This window comes from Stegostoma tigrinum, chromosome 4 (assembly GCF_030684315.1).
Source record: "Stegostoma tigrinum isolate sSteTig4 chromosome 4, sSteTig4.hap1, whole genome shotgun sequence".
In the NCBI taxonomy this organism is placed as follows: Eukaryota; Metazoa; Chordata; class Chondrichthyes; order Orectolobiformes; family Stegostomatidae; genus Stegostoma; species Stegostoma tigrinum.
The window spans coordinates 100,946,155-100,969,737 of record NC_081357.1 but is presented as its reverse complement, the minus strand read 5'-3'; the positions used below and the strand labels follow the sequence as shown (position 1 = coordinate 100,969,737).

Here is a 23,583-nt window from a genome sequence, read left to right as displayed (position 1 = left end):
AATGCAGAAGCACGTGGCATAATGACTTTAATGCTACACATGTTAATGCTGGCAATTTTTAAACCCCATTTGAAATGCTTAGTTGATTGCCCATTGTCCAATATCTGTTCACCCACAGGCTTGTCACAAGGCAAGCTCCTGCATCCCCATGGAGCGGACAGACTATTGCAGTCTTACCAAGTTGAGGGAACTACCCTGTTCTTTCCTGGTGGCATTGCCCTTGGAGAAGGCTAAGTACAACAACGTTAGGTAGGATCTGGGATATGTAGATTTGGACAGCTGTTTGAGGATAAATCCACATTTGGAATGTAGGAATCTTTTAAAGGCAAAAGGGGGCCAAGAAATGTCTTTGGCAAATCACATTAAGGAAAACTCAAGGCGTTTTACACATATATTAGGAACAAGAGGGTAGCTCAGAGTGGGGGGGGGGGGGGGGAGGGAGAAAGTAAATTGACTGAAGGGCAAAGGAGGGAATTTGTGCGTGGAGCTGGAGGAAGTGGGTGAAGTACTTTGCATCGATATTCACAAAGGAGGAGGACGACATGATGGATAGTTAGTCTGAGGTGGGGTATATTGATGTTCTAGGGCATGTTGGTATAAAAAAAGTGTTTCTTGGTGTTTTGGAAAGCATAAAACTACACCTAGTCCCCAGGACCTGATCGTATTTATCGGACGGAAGTAGGTGAGGAAATTGCTGGGGCCTTGTCCAAAATCTTTCAGTCTTATTTAGTTACAGAAGAGGTCACAGAGGACTGGAGAATAGCCAATGTTGTTCCTTTGTTTAAGATGTGCAATGTGGATAATCTGTGAAATTTCAGGCCAATAAGCCTTGAATCAGTGGTAAGGAAATGAAGAAATTTATCATGGATAGGATTTAGTCAAATTTGGAAAACTATTGACTTATTAGCAATACTCACATTGTGCGAGGAAGATTGTGTCTCTCAAACTTTGAGTATTGTTGAGAATGTGACAAAGATAATTTGGGGTAGGCTGCCAAACATTATCAATATGAACTTGAGCAAGGCCTTTGACAAGCAGGTTGACACAGAAGGTGAAGTCCTGTGGGATCCACATGAGTTGGTAAAATGAATACAGACTGGCTTATTCATAGACAGAGTAGCATTGGAAAGGTGTTTTTCCAATTGGAGTTCTGTGACTACGATGGCGTGGCACGGTCGCTCAATGGTTAGCACTGCAGCCTCTCAGTGCCAGGGACCCGGGTTCGATACCAGCCTTGGTAAAACGGCTGTGTGGAGTTTGCACATTCTCCCTGTGTCTGCGTGCTCTGGTTTCCTCCCACAGTCCAAAGATTTGCAGGCTAGGTGGATCGGCCATGCTAAATTGCCCGTAGTGTTCAGGGGTGTGTGGGCTATAGGGGGATGAGTCTGGGTGGGTTGCTTCAAGGGGGCGGTGTGGACTTGTTGGGCTGTAGGGACTGTTTCCACGCTGTAGGGAATCTAAAGAAGTGATCCACGGGGATCAGTGTTGGGATCTCTTCGTTAGTATTACACATTAATGATTTGGAGACTGTAGGTGCCCTGATTAGTAAGTTTGTGGATGACCCTAAGTTTGGGAGGACTGTGGACAGTGAGGAGGATTACCAACGGGTACAGCAGGATATAGAGAAGCTGGATACTTGGGCAGAGAAGTGTCAGATAGTGTTTAACCCAGGCAAATGGGTGGTGATGCATTTTGGGCGATCTGAATGGAGGAGGGAAGTATACAGTAAATGGTAGAGCCTTCATAGCATCAATATCTAGAAGGATCTAGGCATACAGATCCACAGTTCCTAGAAAGTGCCAGCACATGTGGATAAGGTGGTCAAAAAGGCATATAGCATGCTTGCCTTCATTGGTGGAGGATAGCTTATAAAAATTAGCAAGTCATGCTGCAGCTGTATAAAACTTTAGTTGGACCATATGTGGAATATTGTATACAGCCCTGGCTGCCAAACTGCCAGAAAAATAGGGAGGCTTTGTGCAGGGTATGGAAACTGTTTACCAGGATGTTGACTGGTTCGGAGGGAATTTAGATTCAGGAGAGATTGGACAAACTTGGTTTGTTTTCACTTGGACATCGCAAGACAGCGGGCAACTTGATAGAAGTTTACGAAATTGAGAGGCATGGACAGTATTAATAGTTGGAGTCTTTGTATTTCCCCAAGGTAGAAATTTCAATTACTAGAGGACATGGGTTTAAAGTAAAAGTTGGGGTTGGGGTTGGGGTTGGTGGTGGTGAATTTAAGAGATATGCGAGTCAAGCATTTCATTCAGAGGGTGGTAAGTGTTTGGAATGGGCCATCAGAGGAGATAATGGAGGCGGATACAGTCAAACTTTTAAGAGTCATCTTGACAGAAAAATGAATAGCCAGGGAACTGAGGGATACAGACCATGTAGAGGCAAAAGGTTTTCGTTTTAGTGAGGCATCATGTGTCAGTATGGTCTTTTGTGGGCTAAAAGTGCTGTTCTGTTTTTTTTGTTCTTTGAGCAAGAAGTAGGGACAGAGGCCAGCATTGTTTGAAAAGATTGGGGAAAGCAGTCTTGATGAATGAAGATGTGCCTCTTAACAATAATACAGTAAGCTGATGAGCTTCAAGACTTGGCCCATTACAAATAACCTCTTACATAAAGTTTTCTTTTCAAAAGCCCAACCAACACATCAACAGGCATAGACAACATTTATCTGAGTGCGGAAGGGGACAAGGGATCTGCTTTAAGAGGCATTTATCTCTGTAGAACCCCTGAACTGTTGGGTTGTTTCCAAACAACATATATAGTGTATTTCTCAATATTCAAGCATGACAAAGCATGTTCAAATTATAGATGTATTAGACTTCAATTCAGACATGGACAATGATAAACATCATTGTCTTTAAAGTTCTATCCCCGGTGAACTACAGTAACCTTTATAACCTGTTGTGTCAGATGTGTTTTGAAGGTATTTGTTCCACATGAAGTCTTCATTCAAGGCGTTGTTTTCAGCAGCTATCATGCAGTTTGAGATGATTTTAGCTTTCTGAAACCCAAAAATAAATAGCTTATCCAACATATTTGAAATTAAGACTGTGAAGTTATTGAATTGTCATCAAAAACCCAGTTGATTCACTAAATTCCTTTTCATAGCTAAGAATATCTGCAGGTCTAAGTGTTGATCCCACGCAACTCATTTCATAAAGCTTATTCAAATCGGTAGTCCTTAAAAAGATTCTGCAGCAATTCAAAAAGATGGCTTATTGCCACCATCTCAGAGCAAATTAAGTTAAACAATAAATACAGGCAAAGGAAAGGCATTTTTAAAGAAGTTCAATAGTTTCAGCCACAATTCCAGTTTTGTCGTAGCTGGCATGATTCTGACCAAATCACAGTTGCGCACTATCAATTTTCAATTAATTGCCTCAAGTTGTATGAAATCTCTATGATACAGATAGAGACCAGTGAGCATCCCACTCTTATACCTGTAACCACACATTTATCATGGCCAATTCGCCTAACCTGCGCATCTTTGGGGCTGTGGGAGGAAACTAGAACACCCAGAGGAAACCCATGCAGACACGGAGAATGTGCAAACTCCTAACAGTCAGTTGCCCAAGGCTTGAATTGAAGCCAGGTCCCTGAGGCTGTGAGGCAGCAGTGCTAACCACTGAGCCACAACCCCGCCCTTCATCTCTACAAACAAAATAATCTTTCTTATTAGTCAAAACACGTATAAGTTTAAAATCTTTTAAATCTCTTCTGGGTCTTCTCTGCTCTGATAGAAAAGGTTTAAGTACCTTGAGTCTTTCTTATAGGCATTTATAATCTATCCCTGGTACTATCCTAGATAATAAAATGTGAGGCTGGATGAACACAGCAGGCCAAGCAGCATCTCAGGAGCACAAAAGCTGATGTTTCGGGCCTAGACCCTTCATCAGAGACGGGGATGGGGGGAGGGAACTGGAATAAATAGGGAGAGAGGGGGAGGCGGACCGAAGATGGAGAGTAAAGAAGATAGGTGGAGAGAGTGTAGGTGGGGAGGTAGGGAGGGGATAGGTCAGTCCAGGGAAGACGGACAGGTCAAGGAGGTGGGATGAGGTTAGTAGGTAGCTGGGGGTGCGGCTTGGGGTGGGAGGAAGGGATGGGTGAGAGGAAGAACCGGTTAGCGAGGCAGAGACAGGTTGGACTGGTTTTGGGATGCAGTGGGTGGGGGGGAAGAGCTGGGCTGGTTGTGTGGTGCAGTGGGGGGAGGGGACGAACTGGGCTGGTTGAGGGATGCAGTAGGGGAAGGGGAGATTTTGAAACTGGTGAAGTCCACATTGATACCATATGGCTGCAGGGTTCCCAGGCGGAATATGAGTTGCTGTTCCTGCAACCTTCGGGTGGCATCATTGTGGCAGTGCAGGAGGCCCATGATGGACATGTCATCAAGAGAATGGGAGGGGGAGTGGAAATGGTTTGCGACTGGGAGGTGCAGTTGTTTGTTGCGAACTGAGCGTAGGTGTTCTGCAAAGCGGTCCCCAAGCCTCCGCTTGGTTTCCCCAATGTAGAGGAAGCCGCACCGGGTACAGTGGATGCAGTATACCACATTGGCAGATGTGCAGGTGAACTTCTGCTTGATGTGGAATGTCATCTTGGGGCCTGGGATGGGGGTGAGGGAGGAGGTGTGGGGACAAGTGTAGCATTTCCTGCGGTTGCAGGGGAAGGTGCCGGGTGTGGTGGGGTTGGAGGGCAGTGTGGAGCGAACAAGGGAGTCACGGAGAGAGTGGTCTCTCCGGAAAGCAGACAGGGGAGGGGATGGAAAAATGTCTTGGGTGGTGGGGTCGGATTGTAAATGGCGTAAGTGTCGGAGGATAATGCGTTGTATCCGGAGGTTGGTAGGGTGGTGTGTGAGAACGAGGGGGATCCTCTTGGGGCGGTTGTGGCGGGGGCGGGGTGTGAGGGATGTGTCGCGGGAAATGCGGGAGACGCGGTCAAGGGCGTTCTCGATCACCGTGGGGGGAAAGTTGCGGTCCTTAAAGAACTTGGACATCTGGGATGTGCGGGAGTGGAATGTCTTGTCGTGGGAGCAGATGCGGCGGAGGCGGAGGAATTGGGAATAGGGGATGGAATTTTTGCAGGAGGGTGGGTGGGAGGAGGTGTATTCTAGGTAGCTGTGGGAGTCGGTGGGCTTGAAATGGACATCAGTTACAAGCTGGTTGCCTGAGATGGAGACTGAGAGGTCCAGGAAGGTGAGGGATGTGCTGGAGATGGCCCAGGTGAACTGACTATCCTGCTGAGTTTATGTTGTGCATTTTCAGTGGCTTTTATGTTCACATTAAAATCTGATCAAGCTGCCTGCAGTGTATTAAATGGAAACTAATCTTTGCCTTGCACAAATTGATTGTTATCTCTTTGAGTTTGAACTTTATGCTAACAGTTACACTTTTAAAGATTAAAAGTGTGGAGCTGGAGGAGAAGAGCAGGCCAGGCAGCATCAGAGGAGCAGGAAAGTTGATGCTTTGGGTCAGGGACCCTTTTTTCTAATTGATCCTCCTCCTTTCTGAAGAAGGTTCCCCACCCGAAACGTCAATCCTCCTGCTCCCCTGATGCTACCTGGCCTGCTGTGTTCCTCCAGCTCCAAACTATGTTATCTCTCTGACGTCAGCATTGGCAGATCTTTCTATCTGAGTTAAGCTTTTAAAACCTGTTTAATATGACTTTATTTTGTACGTTATTTGCTGTAAAGTACTTTGGAATGCCATGATAGCAAGCTTTTCGTTTTCTCTAACTGTACTTGCATTTTCCCATTTGGGTGGACAGTGAGAGTCTTTTTCTGAGGATGATGATGTCAGCTTGCATGAGGGGGCATAGCTACAAAGTGAGGGGTGATAGATTTAAGACAGATGTCAGAGGCAGGTTCTTTACTCTGGCAGGCAGGGCGTTCCATGCCCTTACTACTCTATGTAGTTAACTCAGCCACATTAGGGGCATTTAAACAGTCCTTAGATAAGCAGATGGATGATGATGGGATAGTGTAGGAGGTTGGGTTTAGATTAGTTCGCAGGTCGGCCCAAAATCGAGGGCTGAAGGGCCTGTTCTGCGTTGTAATGTTCTCTGGTGTTCTGGTGCTCTGTGTTGCTCTGGTGTTCGATTCCTGAAGTCGTCTTAATCAATTAACATCACTCTGCAGTCGTGTCCTCGGTCCAACTATTTTCAGCAACTTCACCAATGATCTGTTCTCCATCATAAGGTCAGAGTGGAAACATTGAATACCACTTACAAACTTGGCGTTGAAATATCCCATGCATTGAGATTTGAACAACACTCAAGCTTGAGCAGATACATGGCAAGTAATACATTGCATGCTACTTGCGTGGCAGAAATGACCATCACCAAGATAAGACACTCTAACCTCAACATTTAATGGGGCAGTACCTTTGCTATATTCTCCATTATCAAACCCTAGGAGTCAACTTCTACCAGAAAAAGGGTAGAATATACCCCATTGGTTTTTGAAATAACTTGCAGAGTGAGCAGGAAAGTAAGGGAGGAACAGCATATATAAGAATTGATAAGTCTATTTATTGCAGGCCAAAATTCAAAAATCAAATGCAATGTTGAGCAATATTGGCAGATCAAATTCAAATCTGCTATACTAATGTTCTCGATGATGATGAAATGCCATGCAGGGAAGGGACATAAAACTAGCCCTGAATGTGGACAGCAGTTTTATAAACTTGATCTTCAACTTGAAGCCAAGTGTTGATGTAATTCCATAACTTTATAGTGATATATACATTACCAAGTGAAGTAGAGATGCTTAATCAGACTATTAGATCAAATTGAACAAAAAAAAATGTTGGGAATGGAAACCCAGTTGAGAACCGGAAAAATGAAATTTAGGCTTCAAGTAAGAGTTTTGTTACAGAAAGTGATTAAATCCTGGAATAATCTCGAAGTACAGATAGAAACTGTTGCGAAAGTGGGACTTCTTTTATGAAAAGGGCAAACCGTGTGCATCAAATCATTCTCCTCAGGCACAGGTGAGGTACCAGAAGACTGGAGGTTGGCTGACGTGGTAGCCCAGAACTTTGTGGGAAGCTAGGAACGTGATTGCTGGGCCCCTAGCTGAGATATTTGTATCATCAAGAGCCATGGGTGAGGTGCCAGAAGACTGGAGGTTGGCTAATGTGGTGCCACTATTTTAAAAAGGTGGTAAAGAAAAGTCAGGGAACTATTGAAGGGTTAGCCTGACATCAGTGATGGGCAAGTTGTTGCAGGGAATCCTGAGGGAGAGGATTTACATGTATTTGGAAAGGTATGGACTGATTAGGGATAGTCAAGGTGGCTTTGTGCATGGGAAATTGTGTTGAAAACTATGACATAGTGGTATTAGAAGTGAATCTAACTGCAGGAGTAGAGGAATGTCTCGGAGACAAGTAATAGGACTGAATGTTTAGAATTACTACATGTGGGACATAAAATCTAAGGGATCTGTGACAAGATTCTTTTTGTTTGATAATTTAAGTTAATCATAGAATCCCTACAGTGCAGAAAGAGGCTAATAGGTCAGTCACGTCTGCATCAACACTTCAAACAGTATCACATCCAGACCTGCTCCCATCCTCGTAGCCCTGCATTTAGCATGGCTAATCTACCAAACCTGCACATCTTTGGACTACGGGAGGAACCAGAGCACCTGGCAGCAATCCACACAACCACAGAGAATTTGCAGACTCTACACAGACTGGAATCTCAAGGCTGCAACTGAACCTGATTCCTTGTCCCACAACTGATCTGAATGTAGGTTCCAAACAATTATATTGAAAACTCAGAAATGAAGTCAAAATTCACTGTTATAATAATCAGTGATAAGGAATGTGGAAGGATTGCACATCCAGAATGGGAATATAATTCAATGTGAGGAACCATGAGATTTCCTTGTTTGAGGAGGAAAATTGCATTGAGAGGAAGCACTGTTATGTTTTCCATACAGGAATTAATTATAAGTTGGAATTCTTTATCATCAGGACAATTGAATCGTGGACTGTAGCATATTTTAAAGGCTAAGTATTTGCAAACTGAGAAAACAAGAAAGGGCAGGAAAGTGGAATTAATATTTGCAACAGTGGTTGATGAACCAGCAGCAAACAAAATGGGGCTGATTGACCACTCACTATGTTATAATTTCTTGAATTTCATTTGGACTTCAGAATGATATAATTTAAATGGTAGAAACACAATATCCATTAACATTTCATCAGATCACAAGCTATTGTTGTCTTGACTTTTATTTCCCCTCCCTTTGCCACCACAGTATTATGAAACTGACTACGCAATTATCTCTTTCTCTGCACCAATTGGCTCCCTGCTGGATTTTACACAATGGTGGGCTTGGGGAAGCAGTAGAAAATGTTCTGTGCACTGTTTGTCTTACAGTCTTCTAGGAGAAATTTTGTTGTGCTATTGAAAGAAAAGTCCAGTTCAGTTTTAATTTACCTGGTTTGTTTTGTGTTCTACAGGGGAAGATTGATATAAATACTCTATTAGACATCCCATTGCCTAAATTCCTACCAGATGTTACTGATATGACTTCTGTTAGCCCACCTACATCTCCTATCAAGAAATGTAAGTGAATCATGAACATTTTAATAGGTACGTTTCCTTTTACTGTAGCTTTGGTTTTTCTTTTCGGGTAATCTTTCCAGCATCTGTCTGACTCTATCTTCCAGGCATTTTGCGAATTTCGAAGAATGTGGGATGAGCTCAGAGCTGGTAATCAGAATTTAAAAATGTAGGGTTTCCCATTTAAGTTGGAAATGCAGGGAACCTTTTCCTCTAAGGGTTGCTTAGCCTGTGGAATTCTTTTTAGAAGATAGTGGTGGCAGAGTCATTAATATTGTCATGGGTGAGTTGGGTAGATTCTTAGTGGCCAGAGAGTTGGAGGGAACAAGTGTAGACAAGAAAGTAAAGGCCACAATCTGATCAGATCTTAGCAAACGGCAGAGTAGCCTTGAAGGGCCGAATGGCTTATTCCAGCGCCTCATTCATATGTTCACTTGTGTTATTTAGCTTTAAAGTGATGACTAATGAATGTCTTCCACCAACACCCATAGGTTGGTATTCCTGAGTGTGACAGGGTCACTCAGTGATACTGAATTAATATATCTTCCACTACTTCTGAACGGTGAGGCATCTGACCTCCATTCTAGTGCCTTCCTGTGGTTTGGGATCAGAAACACTCAAGTTTCATCTTGCATATAATTTAATATGCAGACATATTAGGAGCAAGGGTTGGCCATTTTCCCTCGAGATTGTTCTGTTCCTTAATGAGATCGTGGCTGATCCAAAAACTCCAGGATCCTGGCTACCCATGATAACTTTTCACCTGGTTGGTCATCAAGAATCTAGCCACATCTCCCTTAAAAAATTCGAGAAAGAAAGTTTGAAAGTACCGAGACACTGAGGAAAAACTTTTCTCTTTCTCTCTGTCTTAAATGGTGATCCCTTATTTTTAAACAGTGACATGTCTTTCTAGAATCTCCCACTACAGGACCAAGGTTTTCCATATTTGCACTGACCAAGACCCCACGTTACCTTTTGCTTCAAAGAAGTTACTTCTTACTCTTCTCAAGCAGATACAAGTCTAGCCTGTCTGACATTTCCTTAAATATGTGCCCATAGCAGGTATTAGTCTAGTTAACCTTCTCTCTGCTCCTTCCAAGACAACATATCTTTCCTTACATAAGGAAACCAATACTGTACACAGTACTCCAGATGTGGTCTCTTAAATGCCATGTACAACTGAACCATAACATCCCTACTTCTTGTATTCAGCTCCTCTTGTAATAAAAATGAACATTGTATGAGCCTTCCTAATTACATGCTGACCTTCCTTTGCCAACTTTCTACAATCCTACTGGATACATCTGTCAGACTCAGAAGTTTTGAAGATGGTAGCCATTGCACTTAGTAATTTATTCAGATCAAAACATTGAGGCACACTGATGCAGATTGTTTGGATGTAACAAGTATCATGTCAACTGTCTGGTCACCTCAGGCTATAAGTCAGAATAGTGTAACTATTAACTTTACGGTGCTCTGTGCAATACCAAAATGAAAAGTAAGGAACTTCTCAAAAGCTGCTGTGTTTCAGTTATGTAGGTCAGCTGCAAATAGGTCACTGGGCAGTGCTAATGAGGTACTGTGTCACTAGAAGCCGATTAATCAGCTGTAAATGATTTGTGATTCCAATGTGCTTCTAGGGCAATGTATTTCTTCAGCTACCTGCTGAAGCCAAGCTGGTAACAGTGGGCTGAGAACAGACTGTGACCTTTTAACATGGCAACTTGTTGACTGGAAATTTTAGTTTGTGTGCGCACTGGAACAGAGATAAGTGGCAGAAGCACACACATTTATGGTTCAAAAAAGTGGAAAGGAGGAGTTTTGTATTGCCGGACAGCCAAGAATTACCGTAGGAAGGAGCTGTATTGCTATGTGAACTAAATTGGAGACGCTGTCCAAGCAGAAAGGATAAGTGAGAACAAAGGAAAGAATTTTACACCAATACAAGAAAAATAGGGAGGTTCTGAATGGAAATGATTATTGAGAGAAAAAAGGGAATGAGAAAAATGGCCCAAGTCCTAAAAAAAGTTAAGATCTTTCAAATTTCAGTACGGAATAAGGTGTAGGATGTAACAAAATAATTGTTGAAACTAATAGAGGAATGTTTTTAAAAAACATCAGGTGTATCAGGAAAGTATGAATGGTACACCTTTCAGTAGTGCTGTGGGAGAGGGTTAAAGTAATTTGCTGGGAAATGGACACCAGGCAATACAAAATGGTAGAAAATTTGGAGCGATGAACAGTTTACTTAGTAAATGGAGAAATAGATCAAAACATACTAGGGTAGTATTTGAATGAAGGAATGTTAATTCATGTATACCAAGCTATGTGTGCAAGTAACCATATGGGTTATGATCTGATGGCTATAATGGAGATCTGGCTTGAACATGTGCAGAGAGAGGTTCTACTCCCATGAGCAGAACATTCCTTGGTTTTGGTACATTTGTAAGAAATGGGAAGCGAAGAAGAAAGAAGGTGTTGATGATGGAATTGATTTAAGATTAATTTCCATTTCTGTAGAGGGGTGATATACTGGAAAGTTCAATTTCCGACAAAAAAGGAGTTGTTTTTCGTGCTGTCTACAACAGACTGCCAAAGAGCAAAGGCAACAAATATGGACATTTAAAGTAGAAAAAGGAATAGTAACAGAAGAATTTATCAGGATGGTGGCAAGGATTAGAAACTTAAATTATGCAGAAGTTGTGAGCTGTGATCATTCTCATTGGAGCAAGGAAGATTTACGGCCAAATCTAACAAATGTTCAAAACACTGTGTTTTAGTAGACCAAGTTGAGAAAAATTGTTTGCTGGAGAGTGATCCAGGAACCAGATATTCTCATGCTTTTACCAATTATTTTAAACCAGGAGCTGTTATCGTTATAGTTGGAGGTGTTGGCCTTTAAAAGAGCCGGTCATGTGAACTGGAGGAGCAAAGATTGGCTCCAGCCTATAACAGGCTTTGGGGGTGTGAGCCTAATCAGTAGGGTTCCTGTTCAGACTTGGCATTTGTCTACCTGGAATATAATTCCTCATTCCAAAGAAAGCACCAACATAACAAGAGGAAATGTGGAGAAATATATTCACACATTTTAAGATCTGAAATTAAATTTCATGGGAACTTGCAAATGAAAATTAGATATGTACCAAAAAATAATTTGTGGGGGAAATTGCTGGGGTCAGGAGCTAAATTAGAATATCACTTTAAAAGGGCCAACAGAGGTTTGACAGGCCAAAAACCATTTGCTGCACTTCTAAGATTTTATGAATTGGGAACATGGAGTGGAGATGGTCTGTGCTTGAATACATATAGCCAAGTATTAAGACAATAGTATCAGAGATAATGGGAACTGCAGATGCTGGAGAATTCCAAGATAATAAAATGTGAGGCTGGATGAACACAGCAGGCCAAGCAGCATCTCAGGAGCACAAAAGCTGACGTTTCGGGCCTAGACCCTTCTTCAGAGAGGGGGATGGGGAGAGGGAACTGGAATAAATAGGGAGAGAGGGGGAGGCGGACCGAAGATGGAGAGTAAAGAAGATAGGTGGAGAGAGTATAGGTGGGGAGGTAGGGAGGGGATAGGTCAGTCCAGGGAAGACGAACAGGTCAAGGAGGTGGGACGAGGTTAGTAGGTAGCTGGGGGTGCGGCTTGGGGTGGGAGGAAGGGATGGGTGAGAGGAAGAACCGGTTAGCGAGGCAGAGACAGGTTGGACTGGTTTTGGGATGCAGTGGGTGGGGGGGAAGAGCTGGGCTGGCTGTGTGGTGCAGTCGGGGGAGGGGACGAACTAGGCTGGTTTAGGGATGCAGTAGGGGAAGGGGAGATTTTGAAACTGGTGAAGTCCACATTGATACCATATGGCTGCAGGGTTCCCAGGCGGAATATGAGTTGCTGTTCCTGCAACCTTCGGGTGGCATCATTGTGGCAGTGCAGGAGGCCCATGATGGACATGTCATCTAGAGAATGGGAGGGGGAGTGGAAATGGTTTGCGACTGGGAGGTGCAGTTGTTTGTTGCGAACTGAGCGGAGGTGTTCTGCAAAGCGGTCCCCAAGCCTCCGCTTGGTTTCCCCAATGTAGAGGAAGCCGCACCGGGTACAGTGGATGCAGTATACCACATTGGCAGATGTGCAGGTGAACCTCTGCTTAATGTGGAATGTCATCTTGGGGCCTGGGATAGGGGTGAGGGAGGAGGTGTGGGGACAAGTGTAGCATTTCCTGCGGTTGCAGGGGAAGGTGCCGGGTGTGGTGGGGTTGGAGGGCAGTGTGGAGCGAACAAGGGAGTCACGGAGAGAGTAATCTCTCCGGAAAGCAGACACCCACCCTCCTGCAAAAATTCCATCCCCTATTCCCAATTCCTCCGCCTCCGCCGCATCTGCTCCCACGATAAGACATTCCACTCCCGCACATCCCAGATGTCCAGGTTCTTTAAGGACCGCAACTTTCCCCCCACAGTGATCGAGAACGCCCTTGACCGTGTCTCCCGTATTTCCCGCAACACATCCCTCACACCCCGCCCCCGCCACAACCGCCCTAAGAGGATCCCCCTCGTTCTCACACACCACCCACCAACCTCCGGATACAACGCATCATCCTCCGACACTTCCGCCATTTACAATCCGACCCCACCACCCAAGACATTTTTCCATCCCCTCCCCTGTCTGCTTTCCGGAGAGACCACTCTCTCCGTGACTCCCTTGTTCGCTCCACACTGCCCTCCAACCCCACCACACCCGGCACCTTCTCCTGCAACCGCAGGAAATGCTACACTTGTCCCCACACCTCTTTCCTCACCCCTATCCCAGGCCCCAAGATGACATTCCACATTAAGCAGAGGTCCACCTGCACATCTGCCAATGTGGTATACTGCATCCACTGTACCCGGTGCGGCTTCCTGTACATTGGGGAAACCAAGCGGAGGCTTGGGGACCGCTTTGCAGAACACCTCCGCTCAGTTCGCAACAAACAACTGCACCTCCCAGTCGCAAACCATTTCCACTCCCCCTCCCATTCTCTAGATGACATGTCCATCATGGGCCTCCTGCACTGCCACAATGATGCCACCCGAAGGTTGCAGGAACAGCAACTCATATTCCGCCTGGGAACCCTGCAGCCATATGGTATCAATGTGGACTTCACCAGTTTCAAAATCTCCCCTTCCCCAACTGCATCCCTAAACCAACCCAGTTCGTCCCCTCCCCCCACTGCACCACACAACCAGCCCAGCTCTTCCCCCCCCCCCCCCCACCCATTGCATCCCAAAACCAGTCCAACCTGTCTCTGCCTCCCTAACCGGTTCTTCCTCTCACCCATCCCTTCCTCCCACCCCAAGCCGCACCCCCAGCTACCTACTAACCTCGTCCCACCTCCTTGACCTGTCCGTCTTCCCTGGACTGACCTATCCCCTCCCTACCTCCCCACTTATACTCTCTCCACCTATCTTCTTTACTCTCCATCTTCGGTCCGCCTCCCCCTCTCTCCCTATTTATTCCAGTTCCCTCTCCCCATCCCCCTCTCTGATGAAGGGTCTAGGCCCGAAACGTCAGCATTTGTGCTCCTGAGATGCTGCTTGGCCTGCTGTGTTCATCCAGCCTCACATTTTATTATTAAGACAATAGTGTTGGCTGTACAGATTTAGCTTAAAGAACTATATGTAATGACCATTGTCAAAATGTACCAGGTTGCAGGATCTTTAGAAGAGACAAGGAAATTGAGGAAGGAGGAAAAGCAACTACTTTAGATTCTAAAAATAAATAGTTGCAGCATTAGAAAAGAATTTAGTATGAGTGAATAGGTAATTAAAAACAATATGGATAAAACTAAGGAGCATGAATGGATGCAAGACTTGAATGAGAATTGTCCACAGAGGTTCAGTTAGTAATAATACAGGCAGTTTTGTGCATAAATATGAATGGTGGAACGGGCTGTAATGTTGGGTGAATGGCTTATTCTCGTTACTAATTCCTAAAATTTCGTTAAGCAAAAATATCTAGTAACAGATTCACAAGAATGGTTCCAAGGATAAGGAACTTCCAATTGGATTGAGGCAATTAGAACTGCTTTCCTTTTGAAGAGAAAGTCAAATTCAAGGGTTTGATTGCGGGGAAAGTGTGAGGTAGAGTAGATTGGGGAAAACTGTTCTATCTCGTGGAAGAATCAAGAAGGGCACAAGTAAATGGCAGAAAGACATTGGAGACGTGAGAAGAAACTTGTTCGTACAGTAAGTGCATAGGATCTGGGTATGTTTGAGATAAATTTAAGGGGCTTTGAAGAGAGGATTGGATTATTATCTGAGAGAGAAAAATGGGCAAGGTTGCAAGAGAAGGCCCTAGGTGCATTTGGACAGCCAGTACAGACACATTGGCCCCATGTGTTGTAACCTTTCAGTGATTCTGTGACTTGAAATTGAAATAGACTTTTTCCTTTTTGCACCAGCAGCGATGTCCAATATTTCTGATAGTACTGTGGAGTTTACTGGTCGAAGATTGAACTGTAAAATGCAAGTGTACTCTGGCTCCAAAACAACAAATATTATGAAGATGATGTCTCTATATGAACAGTGTATTCGCGTCCTGCAAAACAACATTGATTGTAAGGAATTGGGAAAGTATAACTTCTCTTTGATTTTTTTTTCGTTTTAAGATTTTGCCAAGGGAGAAATAGAAAAAGTGCATGATATTTATTTGACATAGTCCTATCAGCCTCTTTTTAACAAGGAGTTGTAGAGTCGTATAGCATGGAAACAGATCCTGTGCAACACGTCTGCACCGAACAGGTATCCTAAACTGACCTAGTCCCATTTGGCCCATATCCCTCTAAATCTTTCTTATTCACATACCCATCCAAATGCCTTTTAAATGTTATGATTGTACCAGACTCTTCCACTTTGGCTGCTTGTTCCATGTTCGCACCACCCTCTGTGTGGAAAAAGTTTCCCCTCTCATCGTAAACCTATGCCCTCTAGTTTTGGACACCCCACACCAGGGAAAAGACATTGTCTATTCACCCTATCCGTGCACCATCCCATGATTTTGTAGACCTCTATAAGGCCAAGCCTCAGCCTCTGACACTCGACGGAAAATAGCCACAGCCTATTCAGCCTCTCCTTGTAGCTCAAACCCTCCAAACCTGGTAACATCCTTGTCAATCTGTTCTGAACCCTTTCAAGTTTCACAACGTCTTTCATATGGTTGGGAAACCAGAACTGGATGCAATATTCCAAAAGTGGCCGAGCCAATGTCCTGTACAGCCGTAACATGACCTCCCAACCCCTATACACAATGCACAGATAATAAAGGCAAGCATACCAAATACCATTTTCGCTACCCTGTCTATCTGCAACTCTACTTTCAAGGAGCTACAAACTTGCACTCCAAGGTCTCTTGGTTCAGCAACACTCCCTGTGACCTTGTCATTAAGTGTATAAGTCCTGCCATGATTTACCTTTCCACAAAGCAGCAGCTCCCATTTATTTAAATTAAACTCCATCTGCCATTCCTTGGCCCATTGGCCCATCTGATCAAGATCCCATTGTTCTCCTGAAATAACATTCTTTGCTGTGCACGACACCACCAATTTTGGTGTTCTCTGCAAACTTACTAACTGTATCTCCTATGTTCACATCCAAACCATTTATACAAATGATAAAAATCAGTAGACCCAGCACTGATCCTTGTGGCACACCACTGGCCACTGTCCTCCAGTCCAAAACAATCCCTTACCACCACCTTCTGTCCTATCTTCAAGCCAATTTAATACCCAATTAGCTAGTTCTCCCGTATTCTGTGTGATTTAACCTTGCTAACCAATCAGCCATATGGAACTCTTGTTCAATGCTAAGGGTCTCGACCCAAAACTTCATCTTTCCTGCTCCTCTGATGCTGCTTGGCCTGCTGCGCTCATCCAGCTTCTCGCCGTGTTATCTCAATGCTGTGCTGATGTCCATATAGACAACATCTACTGCTCTGCCTTAATCAATCTACTTTGTCACCTCTTCAAAAAACCTCAATCAAGTTAGTACATAGAACATAGAACATTACAGCACAGTACAGGCCCTTCGGCCCTCGATGTTGTGCCGACCTGTCATACCGATCTCAAGCCCATCTAACCTACACTATTCCATGTACATCCATATGCTTGTCCAATGACGACTTAAATGTACCTAAAGTTGGCGAATCTACTACCGTTGCAGGCAAAGCGTTCCATTCCCTTACTACTCTCTGAGTAAAGAAACTACCTCTGACATCTGTCCTATATCTTTTACCCCTCAAATTAAAGCTATGCCTCCTCGTGCTCACCGTCACCATCCTAGGTAAAAGGCTCTCCCTATCCAACCCTCTGATTATTTTATATGTTTCAATTAAGTCACTTCTCAACCTTCTTCTCTCTAATGAAAACACCCTCAAGTCCCTCAGCCTTTCCTCATAAGACCTTCCCTCCATACCAGGCAACATCCTAGTAAATCTCCTCTGCACCCTTTCCAAAGCTTCCACACCCTTCTTATAATGCGGTGACCAGAACTGTACACAATACTCCCAAGTGCGGCCGCACCAGAGTTTTGTACAGCTTCACCATAACCTCTTGGTTCCGGAACTCAATCCCTCTATTAATAAAAGCTAAAGCACTGTATGCCTTCTTAACAGCCCTGTCAACCTGGGTGGCAACTTTCAAGGATCTGTGTACATGGACACTGAGATCTCTCTGCTCATCTACACTGCTAAGAATGTTACCATTAGCCCTGTACTTTGCCTTCGGGTTACTCCTACCAAAGTGCATCACCTCACACTTGTCTGCATTAAACTCCATTTGCCACCTCTCAGCCCAGCTCTGCAGCTTATCTATGTCTCTCTGCAACCTACAGCATCCTTCATCACTATCCACAACTCCACCGACCTTAGTGTCGTCTGCAAATTTACTAAGCCATCCTTCTACGCCCTCATCCAGGTCATTTATAAAAATGACAAACAGCAGTGGACCCAACACCGACCGTTGCAGTACACCACTAGTAACTGGTCTCCAGGATGAACATTTCCCATCAACTACCACCCTCTGTCTTCTTTCAGCAAGCCAATTTCCGATCCAAACTGCTATATCTCCCACACTTCCATTCCTCTGCATTTTGTCCAATAGCCTATTGTGGGGAACCTTATCGAACGCCTTGCTGAAATCCATATACACCACATCAACCAGTTTACTCTCATCTACCTGTTTGGTCACCTTCTCAAAGAACTCAATAAGGTTTGTGAGGCACGACCTTCCCTTCACAAAACCATGCTGACTAGCCCTAATCAATTTATTCTTTTCTAGATGACTATAAATCCTATCCCTTATAACCTTTTCCAACACTTTACCAACAACTGAGGTAAGGCTCACTGGTCTATAATTACCAGGGTTGTCTCTATTCCCCTTCTTGAACAGGGGAACCACATTTGCTATTCTCCAGTCATCTGGCACTATTCCTGTAAGTTAGTGTGACATGATTTCCCCCACACATGGCCGTGTTGACTATTGCTGATCAGCTCTTGCCTTTCCAAATGCATGTAAACCCTGTGTTTCAGAATCCCCTCAAACAGCCTACCAATCACAGACTTCAGGCTCACTCACCTGTAATTTCCTGGCTTTTCCTTACCACTTTCCTTAAATAATGGTACCATATTAGCCACCGTCCAGTTTCTGGCACCTCTCCTGTGGCTATCAATGATACAGATATCTCAGAGTAGGGCCCAGCAATCTCTTCCCTCTCTTCGCACAAAGTTCTGGGATACACCTGATCAGGCCCCAGGGATTTATCCACCTTTTGTGTTTTAAGACATCCAAGCACTTCCTCGCCTGTAATATCGACACTTTTCAAGACATCACCATTTATTTATCCAAGTTGTCTAGCTTCCATATCCTTCTCTAGTAAATACTAATGTGTAATACTCGTTTAGTATCTCACCCATCTCCTGGGTTCTACACTTAGGTGGCCTTGTTGGCCTTTTAAGGGGCCCTGTGCTCTCCCTAGTTATTCTTTTTCCTGCAATGTATTCATTGACTCTCTCTGGATTCTCCTTAACTCTATTTGCTAAAGATATATCATGTCCACTTTTTTGCCCTCCTGATTTCCCTCTTAATTGTACTTCTACTTCTATTGCCCTCTGCAGATTCACTCACTCCCAGCTGTCTATACGTGATATATGCCTCCTTTTTCTTGACCTGAGCCTCGATCTCTCTACTGATCCAGCATTCCCGACACCCACCAGCTTTGCCCTTCAGATGAGCAGGAGCGTACTGTCTCTCTGAACTCTTGTTATCTCATTTTTAGGTGTCCCACTTTCCACCCCTCCCTTTACCTGCAAATAGCCTCTCCCAATCAACTTTTGAAAGTTCCTGCCTAAAACTGTCAAAATTGGCCTTACTCTAATTTAAACTTTAACTTTTGGGTCAGGTCTACCCTTTTCCATAATTCTTTTAGTTTTAAAATAGTTATGATCACTGGCCCCAAAGTCCTTTCCACTGACACCTCAGACACCTGCCCTGCCTTGTTTCCCAAGACAAGGTCAAGCTTTGCTCCTTCTCTAGTAAGTACATCCACAACTGACTCAGAAAATGTTCTTGTACACGCTTAACAAATTCCTCTCCATCCAAGTGCTTAACACTATGGCTGTCACAGCCTATGTTTGGAAAGTTAAAATCTCCTGCCATTACAATCCTATTATTAGTCATAGAGCTGTTTAGCATGGAAGCAAGACCCTTCTGTCCAAGTCATCCATGCTAACCAGCTGTCCTAAATTAATGTAATCCCATTTGCTAGCATTTGGCCCATATCCCTCTAAACCCTTCCTATTGATGTACCCATCCAGATACCTCTTAAATGTTGTAATTTTACCAGCCTCCAGCACTTCCTCTGGCAGCTCATTCCATAGTTGCACCACACTCTGCATGAAGGAACATTGAAATTCTCCCCAATCTCTTATATCAAACAAGAAGAGCACATCACACTACTAAAACTCATCTCTGCATCTTAAATAATGTACAGACTCAGAATACGTTCAAAAACCAAGCCCAACACACTTTCTCAAAATATTTTACTGCTCAAAAACATTACCTGTAGGATAATTTAATATCTACCTTTTTATATTAAAAAATTTAATTGCAAGACAGCGTAAAAGATTTAAACCCTTGCCCTAATCACTATTAGAGACTTTAAAAAAATTAAGATTTATAAGTATTAAATTTAAACACTTGGCTGATCAGGCTCTGAAACCATGGATCATTCTCAGCACTTGTGTGTAGTTCTGATAAAGAGGTCTCCCAAGGTCAGCTGGGCAACTGCACTGTGCTGTTTTTCTTTGACCCATCTCCAGCGATGTTTGTAACTTCAGTCAATCAGCTGTGAAAATTCACTGCTTCATTCTTTTGATTTATTCTTGTTGATCTCTGAAGCCATTCTCATGAACTCCACACAAGGTCACTGTCCCAAAACGTTGTTTCCAGCTCTCCCTCTTTCCTCCGGTTTAAGGCATCATTGCTTTAGATTTTTTAAAGCCTTTTTCTTCTCTCTGTGCACATAATACAATCTGGAAAACAGATAATCGCCACCATTTTTGTTTGTTTTTCTCCTGGACAGCCCTACTCTTGACAAACAAAACATAACTGAGGACCAATTTTATTACAATCCAACTGTGTTGATTCCAAATATGCAAATAGCATACCTTTTATTATGCACCTGTCAAATGTGTTTTTTTTTATTTTTACTCTTTCACAGGATCTGAACATCATTGGCTAGACCACCATTTGTTGCCCATGAGATGAACATATCCAATATTGATTTCTAAAATAGCGGGAGGTAATCCAGAATATCAGGCTAAAGTTCTGAAGGCATTGGTTCAGAACCCACCAGGGCCCGTAGTGAAATTTGAATTCAGATTAGAAAAGATCTGAAATGAAAGGAAATTGTCATGTGGCTGCTGTCAATTGTTGTACAAGCCCATCTAATTCACCAACGTCCTTGAGGGAAGGAAGTCTGCTGTCCTTACCCAGCTTGGCCTACATGTGACTGCCCACCCACAGCAATGTAGTTGACTCCTGCCTGCCATCTGGGTCACTAGGGGTGAGCAGTAAATGCAGGCCTGGCCAGTGGCAGCACAGTGGCTCAATAATTAGTATGCTGTCTCTCGGTGCCAGGGACCCAGGTTCAATTCTAGCCCGTCACTGTGTGGAGTTTGCACGTTCTCCCCGTGTCTGCATGGGTTTCCTCTGGGTGTTCTGGTTTCCTCCCACAGTCCAGAGATGATGTGCAGGTTAGGTGAATTGGCATGCTAAGTTGCCCATAGTTTCCAGGGATGTGTAGGCATGCAGGATTACAGGGATTGGGCCTGGGTGGGATGCTCTTCAGACGGTCAGTATGGACTCAGTGGGCAAAATGGCCTGCCTCCACACCGTAAGGATTGTATGAATCTGTGTTCAAAAGCAATAAACCGTAGTAATACTGAAATGGCTGAACTCAGTCCAATTTTTTTTTGTAACTGGAGCAGTTATGGGTGATCTTAACAGTCAATTTCCTAAATAACGACCAAAAGATAATGGTCTCAATTTTTATTTTTTCCTCTTCCTTTACTACCCAGCTATTCATGAAGTAGGAGGAGTCCCATTTGAAATTCTTGAGCCAGTACTGGGACGATGTACTCCAGAACAACTGTTTCGAATTGAGGAATGCAACCCGGTGAGAGAACTTCTGACATAGGAACTTGTTAATAATGCCAAATAAATAGCAATTACCAAGGTTTATGTAAGAATTTCGTCTTAAAACAACACACCCTGGCACTCCCTTAAGAACAGGATAAGCAATAGTTTTGCAAGTTGCTAGGCTGTGTCTTAATTTCATGTTGGTTTAGACAAACCTGTCATTTATTCTGCCATTAACATTTATTCTGAACTAATGCTTTCGTTACCAAAGGCATACCACTTCCATTTTCCTTTTGTTCAATTTGTCACTTAACCCTCTTATCTATTCCTACATTTTCTTACAAACTGACTTTTGCTGCTATGCAACAAATCATATCAGGCTCAAAATGTTAGATAACAAAGTGTACAGCAGGCCAAGCAATATCTTAGGAGCACAAAAGCTGACGTTTCGGGCCTTCTGATGAAGGGTCTAGGCCTGAAACATCAGCTTTTGTGCTCCTCTGATGGTGCTTGGCCTGGTGTGTTTATCCAACTCTACGTTTTGTTATCTCAGATTCTCCAGCATCTGCAGTTCCTATTATCTGAGGCTCAAAATGTTAACTGTTTCAGGCTCCACAGATGCTGTCAGGCCCGCTGAGTTTCTTGAACACTTTGTTTTTGTTCATATTCCGTGTCTGTAGGGTACTTGCCTTTATTCAAGCAAAATTTGATCAGAGTTAGGTATAATCTTAATAATACTTCATTTCTGGGGTTTTAGATTCAGACAATATCTTGTCCAAATGTTTTAGTCTATTCTTTTCTTTCAAACTTGGCTAAAGTGGAGTTTTAATCAAAAACGCAGTTGTTGACTTCTACATTTTCATTCATGCCTTCATTTTCGTTAAGATCCCATTTACCTTTACTTATATGAAGCTCAGCAAAATGGTAACATGCGAACATAAGAAAATAAGAAATCAGACCAAAAATAGGCCATCTGGCCCATTGAGCCTGCTGTGCCATTCATAAGACCATGGCTGATCTTTTTGTAGACTCACCTCCATTTACCGCATCCCCGCACCACTGCCCCCACCCCCCCACCCCACAAACTCCGCTCTCCTTAACGCTTAATTCCTTCACTGCTCAAAAGTCTATGTACCTTTGCCTTACAAACATTCAATGAAGTAGCCTCAATGCTTCACTGAGCAGGGAATTCCACGGATTCACAACCATTTGAGTGACGAAATTCCTCCTCAACACCATCCTAAATCTGATCTCCCTTATTTTGAGGCTATACCCCTGGTTCTAATTTCACCCGCCATGGAAGCAACCTCCCTGCTTCTATTCTTTCTATTCCCTTTATAATTTTATATGTTTCTATTTGATGCCCCCACCTCATTCTTCTAGATTCCAATGAGTCTATGCAAGCTCTCCTCGTAAGCCAACCCTCTTGACTCCAGAATCAACGTAGTAAACATCCAGTGCCAGTACATGCGTTCTCAAGTAAGGAGACCAAAACTGTACACAGTTCTCCAGATGTGGCCTCACCAGCACCCTATACAGCTGCAGCATAACCTCTGTCATTTTAAACTCCATCCCTCTAGCAACAAAGGGCAATATTCCATTTGCCTTCTCAATTACCTGCTGTATCTGAAAACCAACATTTTTGTGATTCATGCACAAGGACAACTAGTTTTTCTGCACAGCAACATCCTGTAATTTTCAACTTTTTTAATAATAGCCCATTTTGCTGTCACTCCTAACAAAATGGATGACCTCACATTTACCAATATTCTACTCCATCTGCCTGGCCCTTGCCCACTCTCTTAACCTACATATATCCCTCTGCAGACTTGTGTCCTCTGTATATTTGCTCTATTTAGTGTCATCTGCCAACTTAGACACACCACACTTGGTCCCCAATTCCAAATCATATTTGTAAATTGTAAAAAATTGCAGTCCCCACAGTGATCGCTAGGGCAGATCACTTGCCACTGATCTCCAATCAAAAAATCACCTGTTTATCCTCACTTTGTTGCTTTCTGTTAGTTAACCAATCCTCTATCCATGCTAAACATTACCCGTAACATGTGCATCTTGATCTTATGCAGCAGCCCTTTCTGTGGCACCTTGCCACATGCCGTCTGGAAATCCAGATACACCATATCCACTGGCTCTCCATGTCCACTGTGCTCATAATGTCTTCAGACTTCCAGTCAATTGATTAAACATGACCTGCTTTCATGAACCTTTGTGCATCTGCCCTATGGGACAGTTTCTATCCATATATCTCACTATTTCTTCTTCAATAGATTCACGCATTTTCCACACTATAGAAGTTAAACTAATGGGCCTATAGTTACCCACC

At 43.6% G+C, this 23,583-nt stretch overlaps 1 protein-coding gene across 3 annotated transcripts in view; it reads left to right on the top strand.

The window, feature by feature from the left end:
* eloal (elongin A, like) overlaps positions 1-23,583 on the top strand; it is a 93,821-nt gene that overhangs the window by 46,513 nt on the left and 23,725 nt on the right. For 2 of the 3 annotated variants that reach the window (XM_059645579.1, XM_059645577.1), the window contains exons 5-7: positions 8,478-8,583; positions 15,009-15,164; positions 21,179-21,276. In XM_059645579.1, coding sequence (XP_059501562.1) covers positions 8,478-8,583; positions 15,009-15,164; positions 21,179-21,276 — 360 coding nt within the window. The remainder of the gene's footprint in view (positions 1-8,477; positions 8,584-15,008; positions 15,165-21,178; positions 21,277-23,583) is intronic. The other variant, XM_059645578.1, reaches the window with a different exon arrangement.